We start from the raw sequence: 18,855 nt of genomic DNA, 5'->3' as shown, positions 1-18,855 counted from the left end.
ACGCTCCTATTTGAATGTTTTTATGCCATGGGCAAATCAGTTTTCTAGTCTAGTATTCTTATTGAATTCCTTGAAAACACAGAGTACACATGTGTTTAACACGTTTCCCACATAAAAGGCCTTTTCATTAGTAGTCCTTCTTTATTCTGAAAAATTTATTATAGTTGTTCAACAACCGAATGTTTTTTGTTTTCTCAAGACAAAAAAAACACTTCCTGTTTGTTTTCTTGAAAGAATTGGCCGCTCCAAGACCTTGCTGACGTCACTCACTCTATCAGTGGTGTTTGGCGTGTTGGTGTGTGTCTCCCCGTACCCTTCTATCTTCATTGTCATGCGCTTCTGTCTGGCGGCTGCGAGCGCTGGTGTCTACCTCACCCTGTACATCTCTCGTAAGTTTGCCCAAAGCAAAATATATTAAATGATTACACCATTTTCTTGTTGAGCTAATATAATTTTGCTTGGTTTCTCAGGCCTGGAGTTGTGTGAACCTTCACTGAGGCTGATAGCAACCGTACTGGCAGGGCTGATGACTGTTTCTGGGGAGCTACTCTTGCTGGCAGTGGCTCTTGGCTTCCACTCCTGGAGGGGTCTGTTGGGAGCCGGTGCTGCTCCACTAATGCTCTTCCTCAGTTACGGGTATGACATTCTTCAGCAACATCTTCCTTATTTTAACTCTTAATCGTCAGAATTGTTGTTGCGTATGTACCATTAACGTACACAAAAACGAAAGCAATGACGAAAACTAGAATTGGAAAAAAAACATTTTTGTTAACTGAAATAACACGCAGGTACAGTTAGTTCCCAGGTTACGAACAAGTTCCATTCCTATGCTGGCGACGTAACCCGGAATCCCGCGTAAGTCGGAATAAACCCTTTAAGTAACCCTAAATACCCCCTAAATCTCAAAATGACCAATCAAAAACCAGTATTATATGTCATATTAATAAGATAAAGTAAAAAATAAGATATTGTGAGGTATGTTATGTTAATTGCCATGACTATTTGGGCTTTACTCGCAAGTGAGTCTCCTTGCTGAGAGAAAAGGGCGCTGTGGAACGAGTATGGAGACGAGGGAGCTGGGATATCATGGGCGGTCAGGTCACCAGCGCCGCCTCTCTCAACGCAGGCCCGCCGTCCGGTCTCAAAAAACTGGAGCGGGCCTCTGAGAGGAGTTGGTGTCGGGGGAGACGCAGGATCATGAGAACAAGGAAGTGGGACCTGACGCCTTCAGGAATTGCAGTACGGCGGCGACGCTGCTGGGGGAGGAGGGGATCCTGACACGAAGAACGGGAACTATAGGTACAGTTTGAGCGACTTAAGAAAAACATAAAAACGACTGGAGACAGAATGGCGGGCTAGACTCCAACATTGTAAAGTCGAAATCACATCAATAGGGTATGTCGTACTCGTAACCCGGGGACTACCTGCATCATTAAAAGAAAAAAAAAGATGACAATTGATGACTATAGTAAAATACCATATTTTCTGTACTGAAAGGCACACTTAAAAGCCTTCAATTTTCTCAAAAGCCGAGAATCTGCCTTATTATCCGATGCACTTTATACTGTATATGGATCAATGTTAGTTAATTATGCCATGACATTCCCTTTTACGCAGCTTCATCTAGTAGATGCGTAATGCAACCCCAACAACTACTACTAATGGTTCTTATTATGCAGTGTGCCCTATACAGTGGTATTTAAAACTATCTGAACCTTTTCGAATTTCTCACATTTCTGCATAAAATCTCCATCAGATGTGATCTGATCTTTGTCAAAATCACACAGATGAAAAAACCTTCTGCTTTAACTAAAACCACCCAAACATTTATACGTTTCATATTTTGATGAGGCTAGTATGGAAACAATAACAGAAAGGGGAAAAATAATTAAGTGAACCATTACATTGACTATCTGAGTATTCTGCGCTGAACTCTTGGCGTCATCTTTGGTGGACGGCCACTCCTTGGAAGAGAAGCAACCGTGCCAAACTCTATCCATTTTAGAGCTGTCCCGACTAGTCGATGTTGTCGACGTCATCGATGACGTAAATGTGTCGACGGGCAAAACATACCGTCGACGGGTAATCACGGGTTAAATAAATAAATTACATGAGGATAAGTTTTAAAATGGCGGGCGCTCGCGATGCAAGCGGTTGTTACTGGCACCCCCAAGGGGGCCGCTGTTATTTCAATGTGACCGGCATTGTCAGATTGAGCAAAGAGGAAGAAAGTGGGCGAGCGAGAGAGAGGGAGTGAGATCGGTGAGTTGGGAAAGTGCGCGGGTAGCATGGAGTTCAGTGGCTGCAGCCCCTGCACTTTGGTCAATAAAAGTATCCAGAAAGAGCCATCCGACGCCTTTCGGTGTTTTTATGCACGCCGCCGCCTTCCTGAGGAGGAAATGGGCCGAACCGAGACAACGAGCCAAGGAATCACCGGTTCACTCCTCACTACAGCGAGGAGTTGAAAACACCGCCAATTACCAAAAAGGGCAGAATTGGTGACGCGTGAAAGTGGAATAAAGCCCAAAAAGCAGACCATATTAGCCAGAGGCTGGAATAATTTCAAGGAAAATATGGAGGGTGCCATTGTGTGTACTCTTTGCTAAACTGAGCTGGAATACCACGGTAGCACGTCGGCCATGAATGAACACTTGAAACGCCGTCACCCAAGTATCATTTTCGAAGACAACAAGAAACAACAAGCCAGTGGATTAAGTCCATACAACTTTCTAACGATTTTTTAAAATGGAAGTTACCATTATGTGCGTCGTATCAACGTGCATTTTTATTTAATAAAATAATTAATGTATATATAATTATGTAATATTTTTTTAAAAATTATTACTAACTTTATTAAGATCATGGAAGCTCCTACTTGGGGAAAATATATACATACATCCTGTATATACTTAATATAATAAAAATATATATGGAAACAGCACTGGCTTGCTTACTGTAGTAGTGTAATCCATGACTGCACTAATGTTAGTTACTTTATATTATAAGTATCACTGTGCATATACATATAGTAGTATACTATAAAATTAATACTATACATTTAATTTTTGTTACTGTGAGTATGTGTGCCTCTCATTTAAAATAGTTGTGGTAATATTTCAGTGTGCCCTCTACTTTATCTATTTTCAGGTTAAAACAAACAAAAGTTGAAGTTTTTCCCCTCCCCCCAAAATGCGGAATGCACACCAGAAAAAGCATCTGAACTCACACAAAGTATTCTGAAAATTGTTGTCCGGGACATTGCAATTCATTTTAACATTTAGAACAATATAGACAATGACATACCACAAAAAGAGTAAGAATTGTTTTGACTCCTGTTAAAGAGGTGAAGTCTGAGTGTTTCCGTTTACATTTTTTGCACTAGTTAATGCCAGCATCATTTGACCTCATTGTTTGTGATTTATTATTGATTCTATTATTATTATATTTATGTTATTTATTTATACGTTAATAAAGAATTTAGGTGTTCCAAAATGTTTTTGGTGAATTCATAAGCTTCAACAAAAATGTCATTATTAAAGTAGTTAAAAAAAAAAAAAAAATTTTTTTTAGATTAGTCGACTAATCGTAAAAATAATCGGCTGACTAATCAGGAGGAAATTAGTCGTTTGGGACAGCCCTAATCCATTTGTTGACAACTTCACTGACTGTGGATTGATGAACATCTAGAATTTTAGAGATGGTTTTGTATCCTTTCCCAGCTTTATACAAATCATCAATCTTTGATCGCAGGTCTTCAGACAGTTCTTCTGACCGAGCCATGATGCACATCAGACAATGCTTCTCATCAAGACAATTCTTACCAGGTGTGTTTTTAATCGTGGTCAGGGCAGCTTTAAACCACTCATCAGTGACTGGGCACACAGCTGACTTAAATTGTTTGGTAAAAATTGGCTTCAAGTGCTCTTTAAGTCTCCTTAGGCAGAGGGTTCACTTATTTTCCACCCTTTTGTCATTGTTTGCATGCTATCCTGATTAAAATATAAAAATCTATAAATGTTTGAGTGGTTTTAGTTTAAGCAGACACTGTTTTTACATCTGTGTAATTCTGCCAAAGATCGTATCATATTTGATGATTTTCTGCCGAAATGTGAGAAATTCCAAAAGGTTCAGATACTTTTTCACACCACTGTAACTGTAAGACTGTAAGACGACTATACTAAAACGAAACTAAAACATAAATAAACAATCAAATCCAGTCTAAAACATTAGAATAACTGAATTAAAGTGGAAAACAAAAATCGAGTACAGAAAAATAGCAGCTTAATATATTATTCAATTAGCGATGTTTCAAGATATTTTTAAGAATAAAATCACCTCTACATGAGTGTCAATTATTCTTCAAAATTTGGCAATTCACGATCAGTCTTGGTCTCAATCGAAAAATTGGCAGAAAAATATTTTAGTTTACGTTTTTAAAATACAGGTAGTCCCCGGGTTATGACATACCCCACTTATGTAATTTCGACTTTCGACTTCCGCCATTTTTCTCCAGTCTCCTTTTTTTTTAGATTTATCTATTATCATTATTTTTTTCATTTTCAAATTTTGTTGATTTTTGTTTTGTGATACATGCTTTTATTTTGGCGCAGGAAGCACAGAGCAGGTAGTACTTTTACACAAGTAAGAGCACATGTACACACAAAGAAGTCAAGCAACCGAGTGAGAAAGAGAGAGGGGAAAGAAAGCCTACGTGCACATTTTTTTGCTTGTGAAGCATCCACAGAGGCAGCACCTATACAACATCTTTTGCACTATTTATTTTGCAGTTTCAATTGTGGTCAAATACTTGGGGCGAGTTTCTGTGATTGTTTTTGATGATGTACGAACATGAACTGATCCATGCTGATCGTTTGTGTGGATTGTTATTGCTGTGTCAGCAGCTAGTTACAGTATAAATGCAAATTTGTTTTGCTGTTATTGAAGATGAAACTGATTTAGTTTCATTTTTATCTTAGTTTAATTCTGCAAGTGTTAATGTCATGAGCAGCTTAATTAATTCAGCAAACCACACGGATGTCTGAATCGTCATTTCGGAGCTTAGATTGCTGTCTGGCTAGGTCTTAGCTCCAACGTCATGGCTAGGACCGTACAATGACATTTGTACATGTTTTTAGATAGTTATTTTGAGATTTAGGGTTATTTAAAGTGTTAATTCCGACTTGCGCAGAATTGAGGTTTTATGTTGCCAGCGTAGGAACAGAACTCATTTGTAACCTGGGGACTACCTGCCTATAGTGCTTGTGAACAGCCAGCATGTGTCTTGCATCTTTGTGTCTGATATGTATTTGTTATTGTCAGAAATTTGCAAGAACTGTTAGCGAATTCTTGATTGGCATTTGATAATGCTTCTCAATTCAATCTGGCAGACCTTTTTGGGTTGTATCGATTTTAATTCCCTGACCACCTTGAGCCTTTTAGCTCATGTCAGTTTGTATATAAACAACTTGGTGAAGAGTGTTTCATTGCTTAAAACTCCAGTCTGGTTTCAAAACGGCATAAAAATAATTACATAATTCAATATTAACAGCAAACAGTTGTACAGTTATATGAAAAGGTATCTGAACCTTTTGCAAATTCTCACATTTCTGCATAAAATCAGCATCAAATGTGATCAAATCTGATCTTGGTCAAAATCACATACATACATGTAATATACATAAAATACAGGGTCTGCTTTACCTAAAACCACCCAAACATCTATAGGTGTTCATATTTTAATGAGGATAGCATGCAAACAATGGCAGAAGGGGTACAAATAAGTAAGTGAACCCTCTGCCTAAGGAGGCTTAAAGAGCAACTGAAAGCCATTTTTACCAAACAATTTAGATCAGGTGTGTGCCCAATCACTAATGAGTGGTTTAAAGCTGCCCCCCCCCAACTATAAAACACACACCGGGTATTGAATTGATAAGGAGCATTGTCTAAAATGCATCATGGCTCGGTCAAAAGAGCTGTCTACAGACCTGCGATCAAGGTGTATGAAGCTGGGAAAGACACAAAACCATCCCTAAACGTCTGGATGTTCATCAGTCGAGAATCAGAGAAGTTGTCTCCAGATGGAAAGAGTTTGGCACTGTTGCTTCTCTCCCAAGGAGTGACTGTCCAACAACGATGACGCCAACAGTTCAGCGCAGAATACTCAGAGAGTTAAAAAAGAACCCTAGAGTGTCTGCTGAAGACTTACAGCAATCACTGGCACAATTCAATATCCTGTGCACACATCAACTATATGTAAAAAAATGGCCAAGAATGGTTGTTCATTTTAAACCGGAAGAGTCAAGAAGCCTGAGCGTTGTAAAAGGGAACCTAACCAGAAACACCTTTGTATCCAAGGCGTGGAGATCCCAACAATCCAGCACAAAGGAATTCGATGCTTGGAGAAGCATTATGACAGCTCCCTAAAGGACGGTGGGAATCTCAAAACAACTAAAGCCCAACTCCTCATATGGCTTAAGGCTATCAAGCACAGCCAGCTCCTGGTGCGGCTTAAAGTCTGGTGCTTCTAACACGGCATCATCCCTCTACTGCAGTGGCCTTTTTTGCTCTACGACTTTCCCATGTCTCAAGTGGAAGGATTGGAAAGGATGTGTTGCAAGTTTTTCCGGAAATGGCTGAGAGTCCATCTTTCAGCGCAGTAAACTTGTAAAGCAAAACCTCAAAACTCACCCTGCCAGTTTCATCAGTTGTTGAGGAGTTCAAGGCAACGAAGGTAAGAGCAGTCAGCACACTCCTTGTGTCCAAAGATGGGAAAGTGAGACACGCAAGCATGACCGTCAAGTGCGGAACAAAGTGGAAGCACCAGCGAGCTCTGATGGAGGCCGAATCCCACTGGAAACATCAAGAAATAGTGGGTGTTGTTTGCCAGGGGCGCTTGGGTCTCGGGCATGACAACAAAAATGGATGGAGCAAAGCTGACCCCAAAGCAAGAAGAAGCCTCGTGGTAAAAAGAGTTCGTGAAGCCGCAGAAGAAGATCGCCAGGTGAAGGTGATAGGGCAATGCAGCACAGGGCAGATGGACACAATGGCAACAAGCCCAGGAGCGATCACTGTCCTGGAGGGATCTGTGGAACACTGACCAAGGAAAATTGAGTTTTCTGTTATGGTCGGTGGCAGATCTGTTGCCCACCCCGAGCAATTTGAAAACCTGGGGCCTGGAGAGTAATCCATCTTGCAATCAATGTGGTGCAATGTCCTGCACACTGAACCATATTCTAACTGAGTGCCCGAAGGCACTGGCAGAGCGGCGCTACATGTGGAGGCATGACAAGGTCCTCACTGAAATCGCAAATTGGGTTGGACAACAGCGAATCAAAGCTAACAACAAGCAGACGCAACAGCCTAAAACTATAGACTTTGTGAGAGAGGGAGGCAAGGCCCCCATGACCAACATAGCAACTAAAAGCTTCCCGTGCATCTGACTGGGAGATGAGAGTGGACCTGAAGAAGAAGCTTGTTTTCCTGCAGGATGTGGTAGCGACCTCTCTCCAGCCAGATATAGTCCTGTTGTCCAGAAGCACAAAAACCATGATAGTGGCTGAGCTCACAGTGCCTTGGGAAGAGCGGCTGGACACGTCTCATCTACTGAAGAAAGCTAAATACCAAGATCTGATAGACGAAGCAGCTTTAAAAGGCTGGCACACAGCCATCTTCCCCATAGAAGTCGGTTGTCGGGGGTTTCCAGCAAAGTCCATTCGCTACTTTCTCCAGAGAATGGGGGTGGATGCCAAGCAACTGAAGAAAGCAAGTGGAGACATTGCAGCAGCAGCTGAGTCCAGTTCAAGATGGCTGTGACTTAGGAGAGCCCACACCTGGAACCCTTCCAGTCTTTGCTGCCCCACTCAGGCGAGGTGTTCAGGTTAAGGGGCGAAACACCCTGAGACCCTTGCTGATGATGCGGAAGGGTTCCAGAGGAATGGAAGCTCATAATAATTACCACCACAGACAGCAATCCGTGTTACCATTTTCAGAGTAGTTCCAGCAGTTGAAGCTTGTGGCGAAGCATCTTCGATGTTTATTTCACCTTATGGGAGGACTCCACGGAGGAAGCCACTGCTGTTCAAAAAACATTGTTGCTCGTGTAATATTCGCAAAAAGGCACTTGGACACTCCACAGACGTTTTGGCAAAATATTTTGTGGCCTGATGAAACCAAATTTGAATTATTTGGGAGTAATACACAACGTCATGTTTGGAGGAAAAATAGAACAGCTCACCAACATCAACATCTCATCCCCACTGTGAAGCATAGTGGAGGGAGCATCATGATTTGGGGCTGTTTTGCTTCCTTACGGCCCGGACAACTTGCAATCATTAATGGAAGAATGAATTAAAAGGTTTTGCAGGAAAACCTGAGGCCGTCTGTCAGACAGTTGAAGCTAAAAAGAGGATGGATGCTGCAACAAGACAATGTTCCAAAACACAGAAGTAAATCTACTTCAGAATGGTTTCAAAAGAACAAAATACATGTTCTGGAGTGGCCAAGTCAAAGTTGAGACTTGAATCCCATTGAGATGCTGTGGCATGACCTAAAGACAGCGATTCATGCCAGACATCACAGGAATCTGACTGAACTACCGCAGTTTTGTAGAGAAGAATGGGCCAAGATTAGTCCTGATCGATGTGCCAGACTGATCTGCAGCTACTGGAAGCATCTGGTTGAAATTATTGCTGCCAAAGGGGTGGGGTGCACAAAATATTAAATGTGATGGTTCACTTACTTTTTTTCCCATCCTGTCATTGTTTGCATATTATCCTCTTTAAAATATGAAAACCTATAAATGTTTGGTTGGTTTTAGTTAAAGCAGACATTGTTTTTTAATCTGTGTGATTTTGACAAAGATCAGATCACATTTGATGGTGAGTTTATGCATAAATATGAGAAATTCCGAAAAGGTTCGGGTACTTTTTTTCATACCACTGTAGGTCTGAATGCAGGTGGTGGATAAAAGATGGATTAGGGCATTAAGCATGTCACCCACAGTGGTTATTTTCCACACCGAAAGGCCCAAATCACTAATGCTATAATAGTATGACGCTGTGTAAAGGTCAGCTGTACTTACGTGTTGCTTCGCCTGCAGCATTCCTGGCGTTTTTCCAGAGTCTCCTCGTTGGCTTTTGCTGACTGAGCGACATGGAGACATGAACTCCTTCAGCGAGAGGAGAAACTCAAACAGAGATGTCAGGGACGACGAGAGCTTCACAGGTACGTGATGCGTTTCTATCGTGGTGCCAAACTCATTTTGGTTTGCTCATTTTCCAGTGCCATTGACGGCGGTCGCCGTCCAATCCATTTTGACTGGGAACGTTCATTCATTCGCCCCTCCCAGTCAAAATGGTTTGGATGTCCAGCGCCCTCAATGGCACTGGACGATGAGCATTCACAGCCAGTTCTTCCGGTTTACGTTAATTGGACGTCTATCGTTGTCAATGGCAGACAATGAGTTAATTTTACATCACTTGCATGTAATTTTTAAGGTTACTTCCTGCAAGTTTTAGATTATTTCCTGTTGAATTTTCAGGCACTTATGGCCTGCTTTATGTTGATTTGGTTTCACTCCCTGTTTGTTTTGGATCACTTTCCTGTCAACTCATTGGCTGCTATTGACTGTGTTAGATGTCTAATCCATTTTGACTGTGAGGGGCGAATGAACGAACGTAACTGCGGACACAAAAGTGAACGTAGTGCAGTTGTGTACGCACTCAATCAAAGTGGTAATGTCAAAATTTTTTTGATTTTTTTTCTTATGTGATTTTGTATGTACAGTATAATGAGCTACAACGTGCCTGTCTGGTAGACAGCCCCATGGGTCGGATTGAACCCCCTGGCGGGCCACTTCCGGCATCCATCCCTTGCCGGATGCAATTTTGGGTTTTATTTGTTTTGTTTCTTTTTGAAATGAGCTCATCTATCGTTTTGATTCCTCATCACAGAGCTTAATGAGTTTTTATACCCCCTATATTATTCATGTTTTAATTCTTGTTAGGAAGTATCACCTATTGACAGGAGATTACAAGCAGCTGTGAGTCATGATTTATTTAGGTTTCATTTTCTGTTGAATTGCAATGCTCTTGGGTTGATGCAGTGGTAGAATGATTGTAACATGTTTGCCTGTCTTTCTAAGACAGTGTTGGCAGCTAGTGTAAAAGTTTTAGAGCCCGGTGTAGAGTTAAATAAGGGTTTTTCATTTTAAGTAACTGAGATGGTTTTCACTTTGGCAATTGGGAGAGCCCTGTCAGCACAGAATGGAGTGATAGAATTGAAAGTGTAAGTGGAAGAAGCAAACAAAAGTATCATATTAATTAAATAACATTAATTACAGATTAAACCATGTTTTATGGACTATAAATTGCACTTTTTCCATAGTTTGGCTTGGGCTGTTTTGCAACAGCCCCCCCCCCCCACACACACAAACAGCTGCAAAAAGAGCACCCTCTACTTTTAGAGGCAGAGTGGTTCAGAAGTTATGCTAAAGATTAAGATTTAAAGTGCCTCTGACAGCATAAAAAAATCTTAAATAGCATTATTATGTGAATTAGAATCATATTTTGAAATGATTTGACGAAAAACAACAATTTGGCAAAGCACAGATGATGAGAAATTCGCCTTTTAATCTGCCCTTTAGCTACACCTGTGATTATAGCGCTCTAGCGTCCCCAGCTGGAGGATGACGTCGGCAGGGTCATGATTTCATCTGATTTGGAATTCAGCCCATTGAGGGGGAATTGTTCAGAATGAGGAAAATGCACGAAGAGAGCAGCAAAATGTCATTTTTTCAAGCTCTCTACTCCAATATTTTTACAGGATATTCTTTTTAAGTATTTTCCCCCAGTTGCTAAATAAATGGTATGGCCATGACAAATAGGTTTGTGCTAAATGGAATGTGAAATATTAAAAATGCATTTATTCAGTACGACATGGTAAAATGACTCCATAATGGTCAAAACTGTCGACTTCTTGCACCTCTCGAACAATATTTTATGCCACCGGAGTTAGTCCGGCTTTTGTCATTTCCCTGCCCCGGCTTCTGAGAGCGTAAACAAACCAGGAGACGTGACAGCTAGCCGACATGCTAACCCAAACTGAACGGTGTTTCCAAGTCTTATTCTCGCCTTTTGAAGTGAAAAAATCAAACAAAACTACCTCTGTTCATTTCACACGGCGACAGGGTTGTTGATTGTCTTCGCCGATCGGCAACCCCCCCGGCGGCGAGCAAGTTACAGCTCAGGAGTGCACATTGCCGGGGAAGTAGCTGGAGAACGACTGTCGGACAAACCAGCCGACATCGAAGGAAGGAGCGCATAGCTGCCTGAGCCCAACCCTAGGCTAGTGGTCTATTGCCGGGAACACGAAGAGGGCATAGGGGGCTGGAAGTCTGGATGATATGGAAAACCGCACAAGCATAAGCCGAATATAGTGCTCTCCCGGCGGGCACGCGAAGAGGACCGAGGGGGGTGTGCGACAAGCTGCCGGTCGTCAGCCACAAAATGCAAGCCATCTCTTATTAAAATGTGTGCCATGATCCCAGTATTTGACATAATACAAAACATGATGTTGACTCACTTCCTCGTAAGTCCAATGGTCCCACAGTTGTCGGACTTGTTTTGGCCAATATTCGCGGTGAGCGGGAGCTTTTTGAAACCCAAAAAGGCTCACACGCCTCTCCCTGGTGCAGCAACAAAACCCTGCAGCACATTTGGCTGGCGTGATGCGAAAAATAAACGACTTAATCCGCAAAATCAGCTGAATCCGCCGTCCATCTGCATGCTATAAAGCAATTCTGCATTGTGACACCACATTTGCATTCCTCCTCAATACAAGAAGTTAGTCATTTTCATGGCGCGGGATTCAAAAAATTTAATACATAAATCGATCGCTTCCACACACATCCAAGCGGTCCATTTCATTCAGGGGCATAAAATTGCGTGGAATATGAAATAAACATGCTTTTTGCTGTCATAGGCACTTTAAACAAATTTGGTATTGATTTGCATTAAGATCAAGAGTTTGGTGAGCAAAGTTACAGTATGCTGTGTTGCTTAGGATGTTAGCCGAATAATTGTTAATGTTATATTAACCTGTTTAGCCAGTTGTTCTCCATTTATTGTTATTACTACAGTATATCGTAACATGGTAAGGATCAGGAATGATATACAGTGGTAACTCCACTTACAAAATGAATTGGTTCTGGAAGTAGTTTCATAACTTAAAAATTATGTCAGTAGAGATGCGTTTTCCATGTAAATGCCCCACAAAATTCAGAGATAAATCTTTTTATAATGCATAAAAATGTATCATAACATGTAACAAATACATGTTACAATTTAGGTTATTGCACAATAAACATAAAATCAAAGTTGTGCATTATTTTCAAAAAAACAAAACAAGAATAAAGAATAAAAGTTTATAAAAAATTTTTTTGGGTATTTGTAAATTGTAATTTTAAAGCTGTTGGAACAGGGGTCAATGAAAAGGACGCTGGGATACACGCAAACAGCAATGGTCCCTCTTAGCCAATTAGATGCCAGAAATGCTAGGCAACAGCCAATGGCAGAGCAGCTATAAGTATGTTACGTTCACTAAACTCTGGGAGCTGCGAGTCCCAGCCATACTGTATTTTTGCCTTTCGTATCCTGAAATTTTTTTCGTAACAAGAGGCAATATTTCTCCGCTGAGGCATGTCTTAGCTTGAAAATTCTCTATGTAGAGATGACATAAGTAAAGGTTCCTACCACTGTATTAAGTTTGTATTTGGTCTCTGATCAAATAAAATTCACCTTAAAATGCAACTTATAAAGACTTTTTTTCCTCTGCATTGTACTTTACTTGCCATTGCAACTTATATTCAAGTGCGACTTATAGTCCAAAAGATACGGTTAATCGTTTACGCAAATTATTAATTATTTAAAGCCATGTTTTGTTTGAGTTAACCCCGAGGTACTGTATATGGAAATTAGATAGGTACATCCTGCGTTTAAAGCTTTGGACAGCACTCAGAAGAACCTCAATGGGAGGGGCCAGATCAACTGTGAATGGCAAGACACCTTCTTGTGACTGTCTTCAAGTCAGCCCCCTAGATCATTTACAAGCTCCAGACATGCATTACTGAATAGTTAATGTGTCACCTTTTTGTTGGAATTGTGTGGAAAAGCATCCCATTTTGCCTGAGCTAACCTATTGCTGCCCTTATCCAATCAGACCCTACTGTGTATATATTCGGCAGGTAGCAGAACATGAATGTAAATCCAAATAAACCAATCTGTTGTTTAAATGAAGAACCAGATCTGGGCTTTTTCCTCTTATTTTCGTGATTCTACTCTTTTCCGTTTGTGATTACCAGAGCTGGATTCGGAGCCGGCGGCCTCCTCACGCCCTCACCTGTCCTTTCCTGAACTCTTCCACAGCAAGAACATCTGGAAGAACATTTGTGTGCTTGGCTTTACCTCGTGAGTCATTTTCCACACCTTCTCGCTATATTTTCCACTGAGAAACATCACAACCTCAAGGCGTCTGCCTCCTTTAGATTCATCTCTCATGGCATCAGCCACTGCTACAGCTCTTTCCGAGGCGACGTACGAGGTACGGCTCCCAGCTTCTATTGGACGTACCTTTTGTCTGTGTGCGCGGGAGGCGGCGCCTGGGTGTTGCTGTGGGCGACCGTCGACAGGTGCGGTCGCCGCGGCATCCTTCTGCTTTCCATGACGATGACGGGCCTGGCATCCTTGATTCTCCTTGGACTCATGAAGTGTAAGCAGGATCGTTTTTTTTGCTCACTTAAAGTGCGTATGACAGGATAAAAAGTCTTAAATAGTATTATTATGTGAACTAGAATCATATTTTCAGACGATTCGACAATATACAACAATTTGGCAAAGCGCAGATGATGAGAAATTATTCTTTTTCTTTTAATCTGCCATTTAGACCCTCGTGCCATTATAGTGCTCTAGCGTCCCCAAATGGAGGATGACGTCGGCAGGGTCATGATTTCATCTGATTTAGAATTCGGCCCATTGAGGGGGAATTTTTCAGAATGAGGACAATGCGACGAAGAAGGCAGCAAAATGTCATCGTTTCAATCACTCCAATATTTTTACAAGATATTTTTTTTATCCAAGTATTTTCCCCAATGCTAAATAAATGCATTGATCTTGACAAATAAGTCTTGTGCTAAATGGAATATGAAATATTAAAAATTGCATTTATTCAGTACGGCATGGCAAAATTACTCCATAATGGTCTGCCGGACAAACCGGCCGATGACGGAGGAGCGCGTAGCTGCCATATGGTCCACACAAATATGGCTTAGATGCTTAATGCTTAACTACACGGCAAAGACGTAAACAGTGAGGGAGTGGCGTGCGGTTGTTGTGTGCAGCTAACAAGGCAGGTTGTGTCTGCGGAGAACTTTTTTACATGTCCGTCCATGATCAAACGTAATTAAATATTCCTTTATTTATAGAAAGTTTGTAGTGTTTACTTTGTAATCGCTGCATTCACGGCAGGGGCGGACTGGTAGTCTGTGGGTTCTGGAGGATCACAGAATGGCCGGTGCCCTGGACGGCCGGTGTTCATTATACATCACTGTTTTTATCCCCCCTACCCTAGCCTCTGATTATCTACAGTTCGCATCCAATCCGACAGGTGGCAGCAATGCGCCTGGCTTTTCATCACCAGTCTGATAGAAGAACGAAGAAAGCACAAAGTAGCCTTCATTGGTTCTTTGTAGAAGCAAACTAGCGACGAGCGTTAATGCACAATATGGATGGTGGTGGCAAAAAAAGAAAAGAAGGGTGGCGCGGAGAAGGTTAGGGAGAGAAAAAAATTAAAGAAACTGGAGAGCGAAGCATTAAAATGTCATAAGTTGACAAATATTTTCGTAAGCAGCAGTCTGGCTGCAACGGCCACGTCGGGTAACAGCAGCCCAGCCCCCGGCGATGGTGAGAGGGGGAGCGGGAGCCGCTTTGACGTGCAGCCGCAGGGAGAGAGAAAGGAAGAGGTAGGGTGTAATGATGAGCTGGTGGAAGTTCCCCAGACAAGCGCAGGGCAAGTAAAAAGTGATGAAGAGGGTTACTTGCTCGGTATACTGGCAATTGTTATCCACCAAGTAGCTACGTTTTAAATGAAATAAATGACAATTAAAGGGTTAGTGCCAGCTAGTCCATTTGCAATCGTGTCAAGTTACAGTATGCTAGTCCTACTATCACTCTCTTAAGGAAAAATATTTTAGCTGTAAAACAACGTATGCACACGCAGCAGCAATATTAATTCAGAAGAAATATAGCAAAATACTAATAAAATGAATGGTTTTACTTTAAAGTTTAGTTAGTTAAATTGATATATTTTTTTAATCATGTATATATCGTTTTGTTTTCTGGTTAATACTTTCCAATGAAGGTTATGTATCCAGGATTTGTCTTGAAATGTTAATTGTATTTTCATTGAAATTTATTATTTGTATGGCAAGATTAATTATGGCAGGGGTCTCCAAACCGGTCCTCAAGGGCCACCGTGGGGCCTGTTTTTTGTTTCAACCGATCGAGTACCGACAGTTTAACCAATGAAGTTTCTGCTAAAACAAGCAGCACCTGACTGCAATAAACTGATTACACTTGTAAGACACCAAATTGGTGCATAGGTGTTGTCTTGTTTTGTTTGAATGAAATCCTGCGCCCGCTGCGGCCCTATGTGGAATAGTTTGGACAGCCCTTAGATCCTCATTGATTTATTTTATTTTATACCATTTGATCATCAGCTCAGGTATTTTAATTTTTTATGTTCCTTATCCGATTATTCGAATTATTCGAACTGAATTATGGCATAAACAATGAAATCATTTTATAGACAGAGATATATAGAGATATATTAAAATCAATTGGATACATAAAACTTGCTTTGAAAAACAAATTCTTTCATTTGTTTTTTCAGGTTGATCATAGAGCTAGTACAGAAAATGAACCCAACTCCAGTTCAGCCTTGCAGTACTTTGAGCGCCCCAAGTCAGTCACAGTCTAGACACATTTTCTTCATTTTCTCTCAAAGTGCACGAAATTGATGCATTTTACAATAAAATGTAAAAAAAAAATTATTGTGGGCTGGGCCGAGTCAAAGTCCAGGGCTGCTTTTTAGTCCCAGTCCGCCCCTGATTCACAGCCATTCTAACACAAAGTTGCAATTTCTGATGGGGTGGAAAATTTGGCAGAACACCGAGCACACGAAGAGGGCAATAAGCGGAGTATAGACCCTACTCATGTGACGTCACAGCCACGCCCCCGCGCCATGTTGTCCGGATAGTAGTCATGTTAATGCATTAGCGCTTCGTAAATTCCTCCTATTATGGCGTGTTTTTCTGCTCGTTAACATTAATAATCAAAATGGTGAAGTCGTGTGTGGCGGTCGGTTGCAAAAACAGAGAAGATAGACGGAGAGACTTGAATTTTTACCGTATTCCGAGAGAGCCGAAGAGGAGACCGAGATTGACTGCTGCAATTCGACGAGAAAACTGGGCTCCAAACGACTACCACAGATAATGTACTAGTCATTTTATATCTGGTAAGATGCATTTAATATATATTTACAGGGTTTTGGGCTGACAACCACAATTAAGATCATTGCTAGGCTAATCGCCGACAACATACACTCAGACGTTGTGAATGAACTACCTGAAAATATATAATTATAAGAGGATAATCAGACAGTTGTCATACAATTAATTTACAATTTCACTATTGAGGTCAAAAGCCAAAAAATAAATTCAACTAGGGACAATTTGGAGTAGTGCTATCGCACTTCATATTTATTACGTATTATATATGTATATAGTGAGAGTGCTATCGCTAAACCATATAAACATTAAAAGCCCTAGCTCCATTGACAAATGATATGAAATACATTAGAATTGACAGTGGATGTTAGCAAGAACAAAAGATTTTGAATTGAAAATTTCGTAACTCACCTTCCAAGCACAAGATTCCTGCCGAATTTTCGTGTACGAGGACCTGTTTCACCCAACCAGCAACGTAGCATTTATAAGCCTCCAAGCTCTTAAAGTTTTTCAAACTTTCGTGAGAATAGGCTGATTTTGTGTGGACAAGATAGTTGTAAATATCAGGATATCAGATGTCAGGCGAAGCCAGCGGGTCGAAAAACATAGATTTAGGCATCAAATACGGATCTGACGAATGGATAAACTGAAGCTTTTCCACGTAACGCCTTTTATGCAACGGATCCAATGAGTTTACAGTGTCAGATAACACCAGGGCTTCCATGAATTGCTCTATAACTTGCTCGACTAATTGAAAACAATGAGAATAGGTCTAAAAAAGAGGTACAATATGGCGGCCGGAAACAGCGACACGCCCATTTTGTGACGTAGGTGAGTAGGGTCTATAGCGCTCTCCCGGCGAGCATGCGTAGGACCGAGGAGGGGTGTGCGACAAGCCACCGGACATCGGCCGAGTGGTATTCTTGGTGGACAAGGAGCATTGTCAGCCACCAAATTGCAAGCCACCTCTTATTAAAACGTTTGCCATGATTCCAGTATTTGACATAATACAAAACATGATGTTTACTCACTTCCTCATAAGTCCAATGGTCCCACAGTTGTCGCACACTTGTTTTGGCCGATCTCAGGGTGAATGGGAACTTCTTATAGCCCAAAAAGGCTCACACGCCTCTCCCTGGTGAAGCTACAAATCCCTGCAGCCATTTAGCTGGCGTGATGTGAAAAATAAATGAATTAATCTGCAAAATCAGCATAATCCATGTGTTTTTGTTAAGTTTGCACGCTCTAGTCTAGTGGGAGGAACTAGAAATGCAGAGGAAATTGCGGTGGCTTAGGTTAACCAAAATGTGCTGTTTTTAAAATCGAGCGTACCAATTTGAACGTTTTTAACATCTTTTGAACCAGAAAAGTCGCTTCAAAATCGATTAATCGAACGGCCAAAATTTCACATCCACTCAGTGGGTTGCAGTGGCACTCTCATATGACTGTGTGTGCAGTATTTTTGAAACAAACAAGAGCACACAGCAAAGACCGCTGGAGATGTGATGAGCTAAGATGAAGAAATATGGCAAAACGTATTGGCTTTGACTTTTTAGATGCTGGGAGACAAAGAAAGACCAGTTTGTGTACTGTCTGTTTACTAAAAATGTTTGCAGCGGACAGCACGAAACCAAATCAATGAAGACGTCCCTTAAAGACATTAGAACCCAATTGTCCCGCTTTGTCTGTGTTTCATCAGTAATTCAGCAAACACTGTTAGCATCATATGAGGTAGGATACCAAGTTGCTTTGTGCAAAATAACCTCACACCATAGCAGAGGAGCTGATACTGCCTGCAGCAAAAATAAAAACGGTCCCTCTGTCCACTGACACTGTCGTTTTTGTTCTATTAATTTTTAAGTTTTTTCAATTAAATTGTTTGGCATATTGTCCTCAAAACAATAGTATGTTAATAAAAGTATTCTTTATTGTAAGTTGATCTATATTTCTTTTTTAAATCTAGTATTAAAAAAGACACAATGTTATGCAGAGGTGTACTTATAATACGTTTATAGACAAATGATACTATTTACAGTGGCGGCAGAGAGTTTGGGGGTGGGGTGGCAAAATGTTTACGTCTTCCTGGTTGGGGGGGTTTAAAGAAAATGAGAGGCACTGGCTTAAAAGAAAGTCCATATGGGAGGCCTGTAAAACGGACTGAATATAAATAGAATATAAAAAATGAAGTGTTAACTCTAGGACTATACTGAGACTGTAACCTCATTTTAGAACCTCTTTCTCCCTCTTGTGGCACCAAAGTTGAAAACAACTCAAGGCAAACCACAGTTCAGGTCAGG

General features: G+C 41.1%; 1 protein-coding gene across 2 annotated transcripts in view; it reads left to right on the top strand.

Annotated features, from left to right (window-relative positions):
- slc22a17 (solute carrier family 22 member 17) overlaps nucleotides 1-18,855 on the top strand; it is a 68,200-nt gene that overhangs the window by 35,037 nt on the left and 14,308 nt on the right. For both annotated transcript variants that reach the window (XM_057824816.1, XM_057824815.1), the window contains exons 4-8: nucleotides 235-389; nucleotides 471-636; nucleotides 9,098-9,222; nucleotides 13,358-13,463; nucleotides 13,541-13,764. In XM_057824816.1, the coding sequence (XP_057680799.1) occupies nucleotides 235-389; nucleotides 471-636; nucleotides 9,098-9,222; nucleotides 13,358-13,463; nucleotides 13,541-13,764 (776 nt within the window). The remainder of the gene's footprint in view (nucleotides 1-234; nucleotides 390-470; nucleotides 637-9,097; nucleotides 9,223-13,357; nucleotides 13,464-13,540; nucleotides 13,765-18,855) is intronic.

The sequence above is a fragment of the Corythoichthys intestinalis genome, chromosome 20, assembly GCF_030265065.1.
Source record: "Corythoichthys intestinalis isolate RoL2023-P3 chromosome 20, ASM3026506v1, whole genome shotgun sequence".
In the NCBI taxonomy this organism is placed as follows: Eukaryota; Metazoa; Chordata; class Actinopteri; order Syngnathiformes; family Syngnathidae; genus Corythoichthys; species Corythoichthys intestinalis.
The sequence above is the reverse complement of the archived record's forward strand: the minus strand, read 5'-3'. Positions and strand labels throughout refer to the sequence as shown.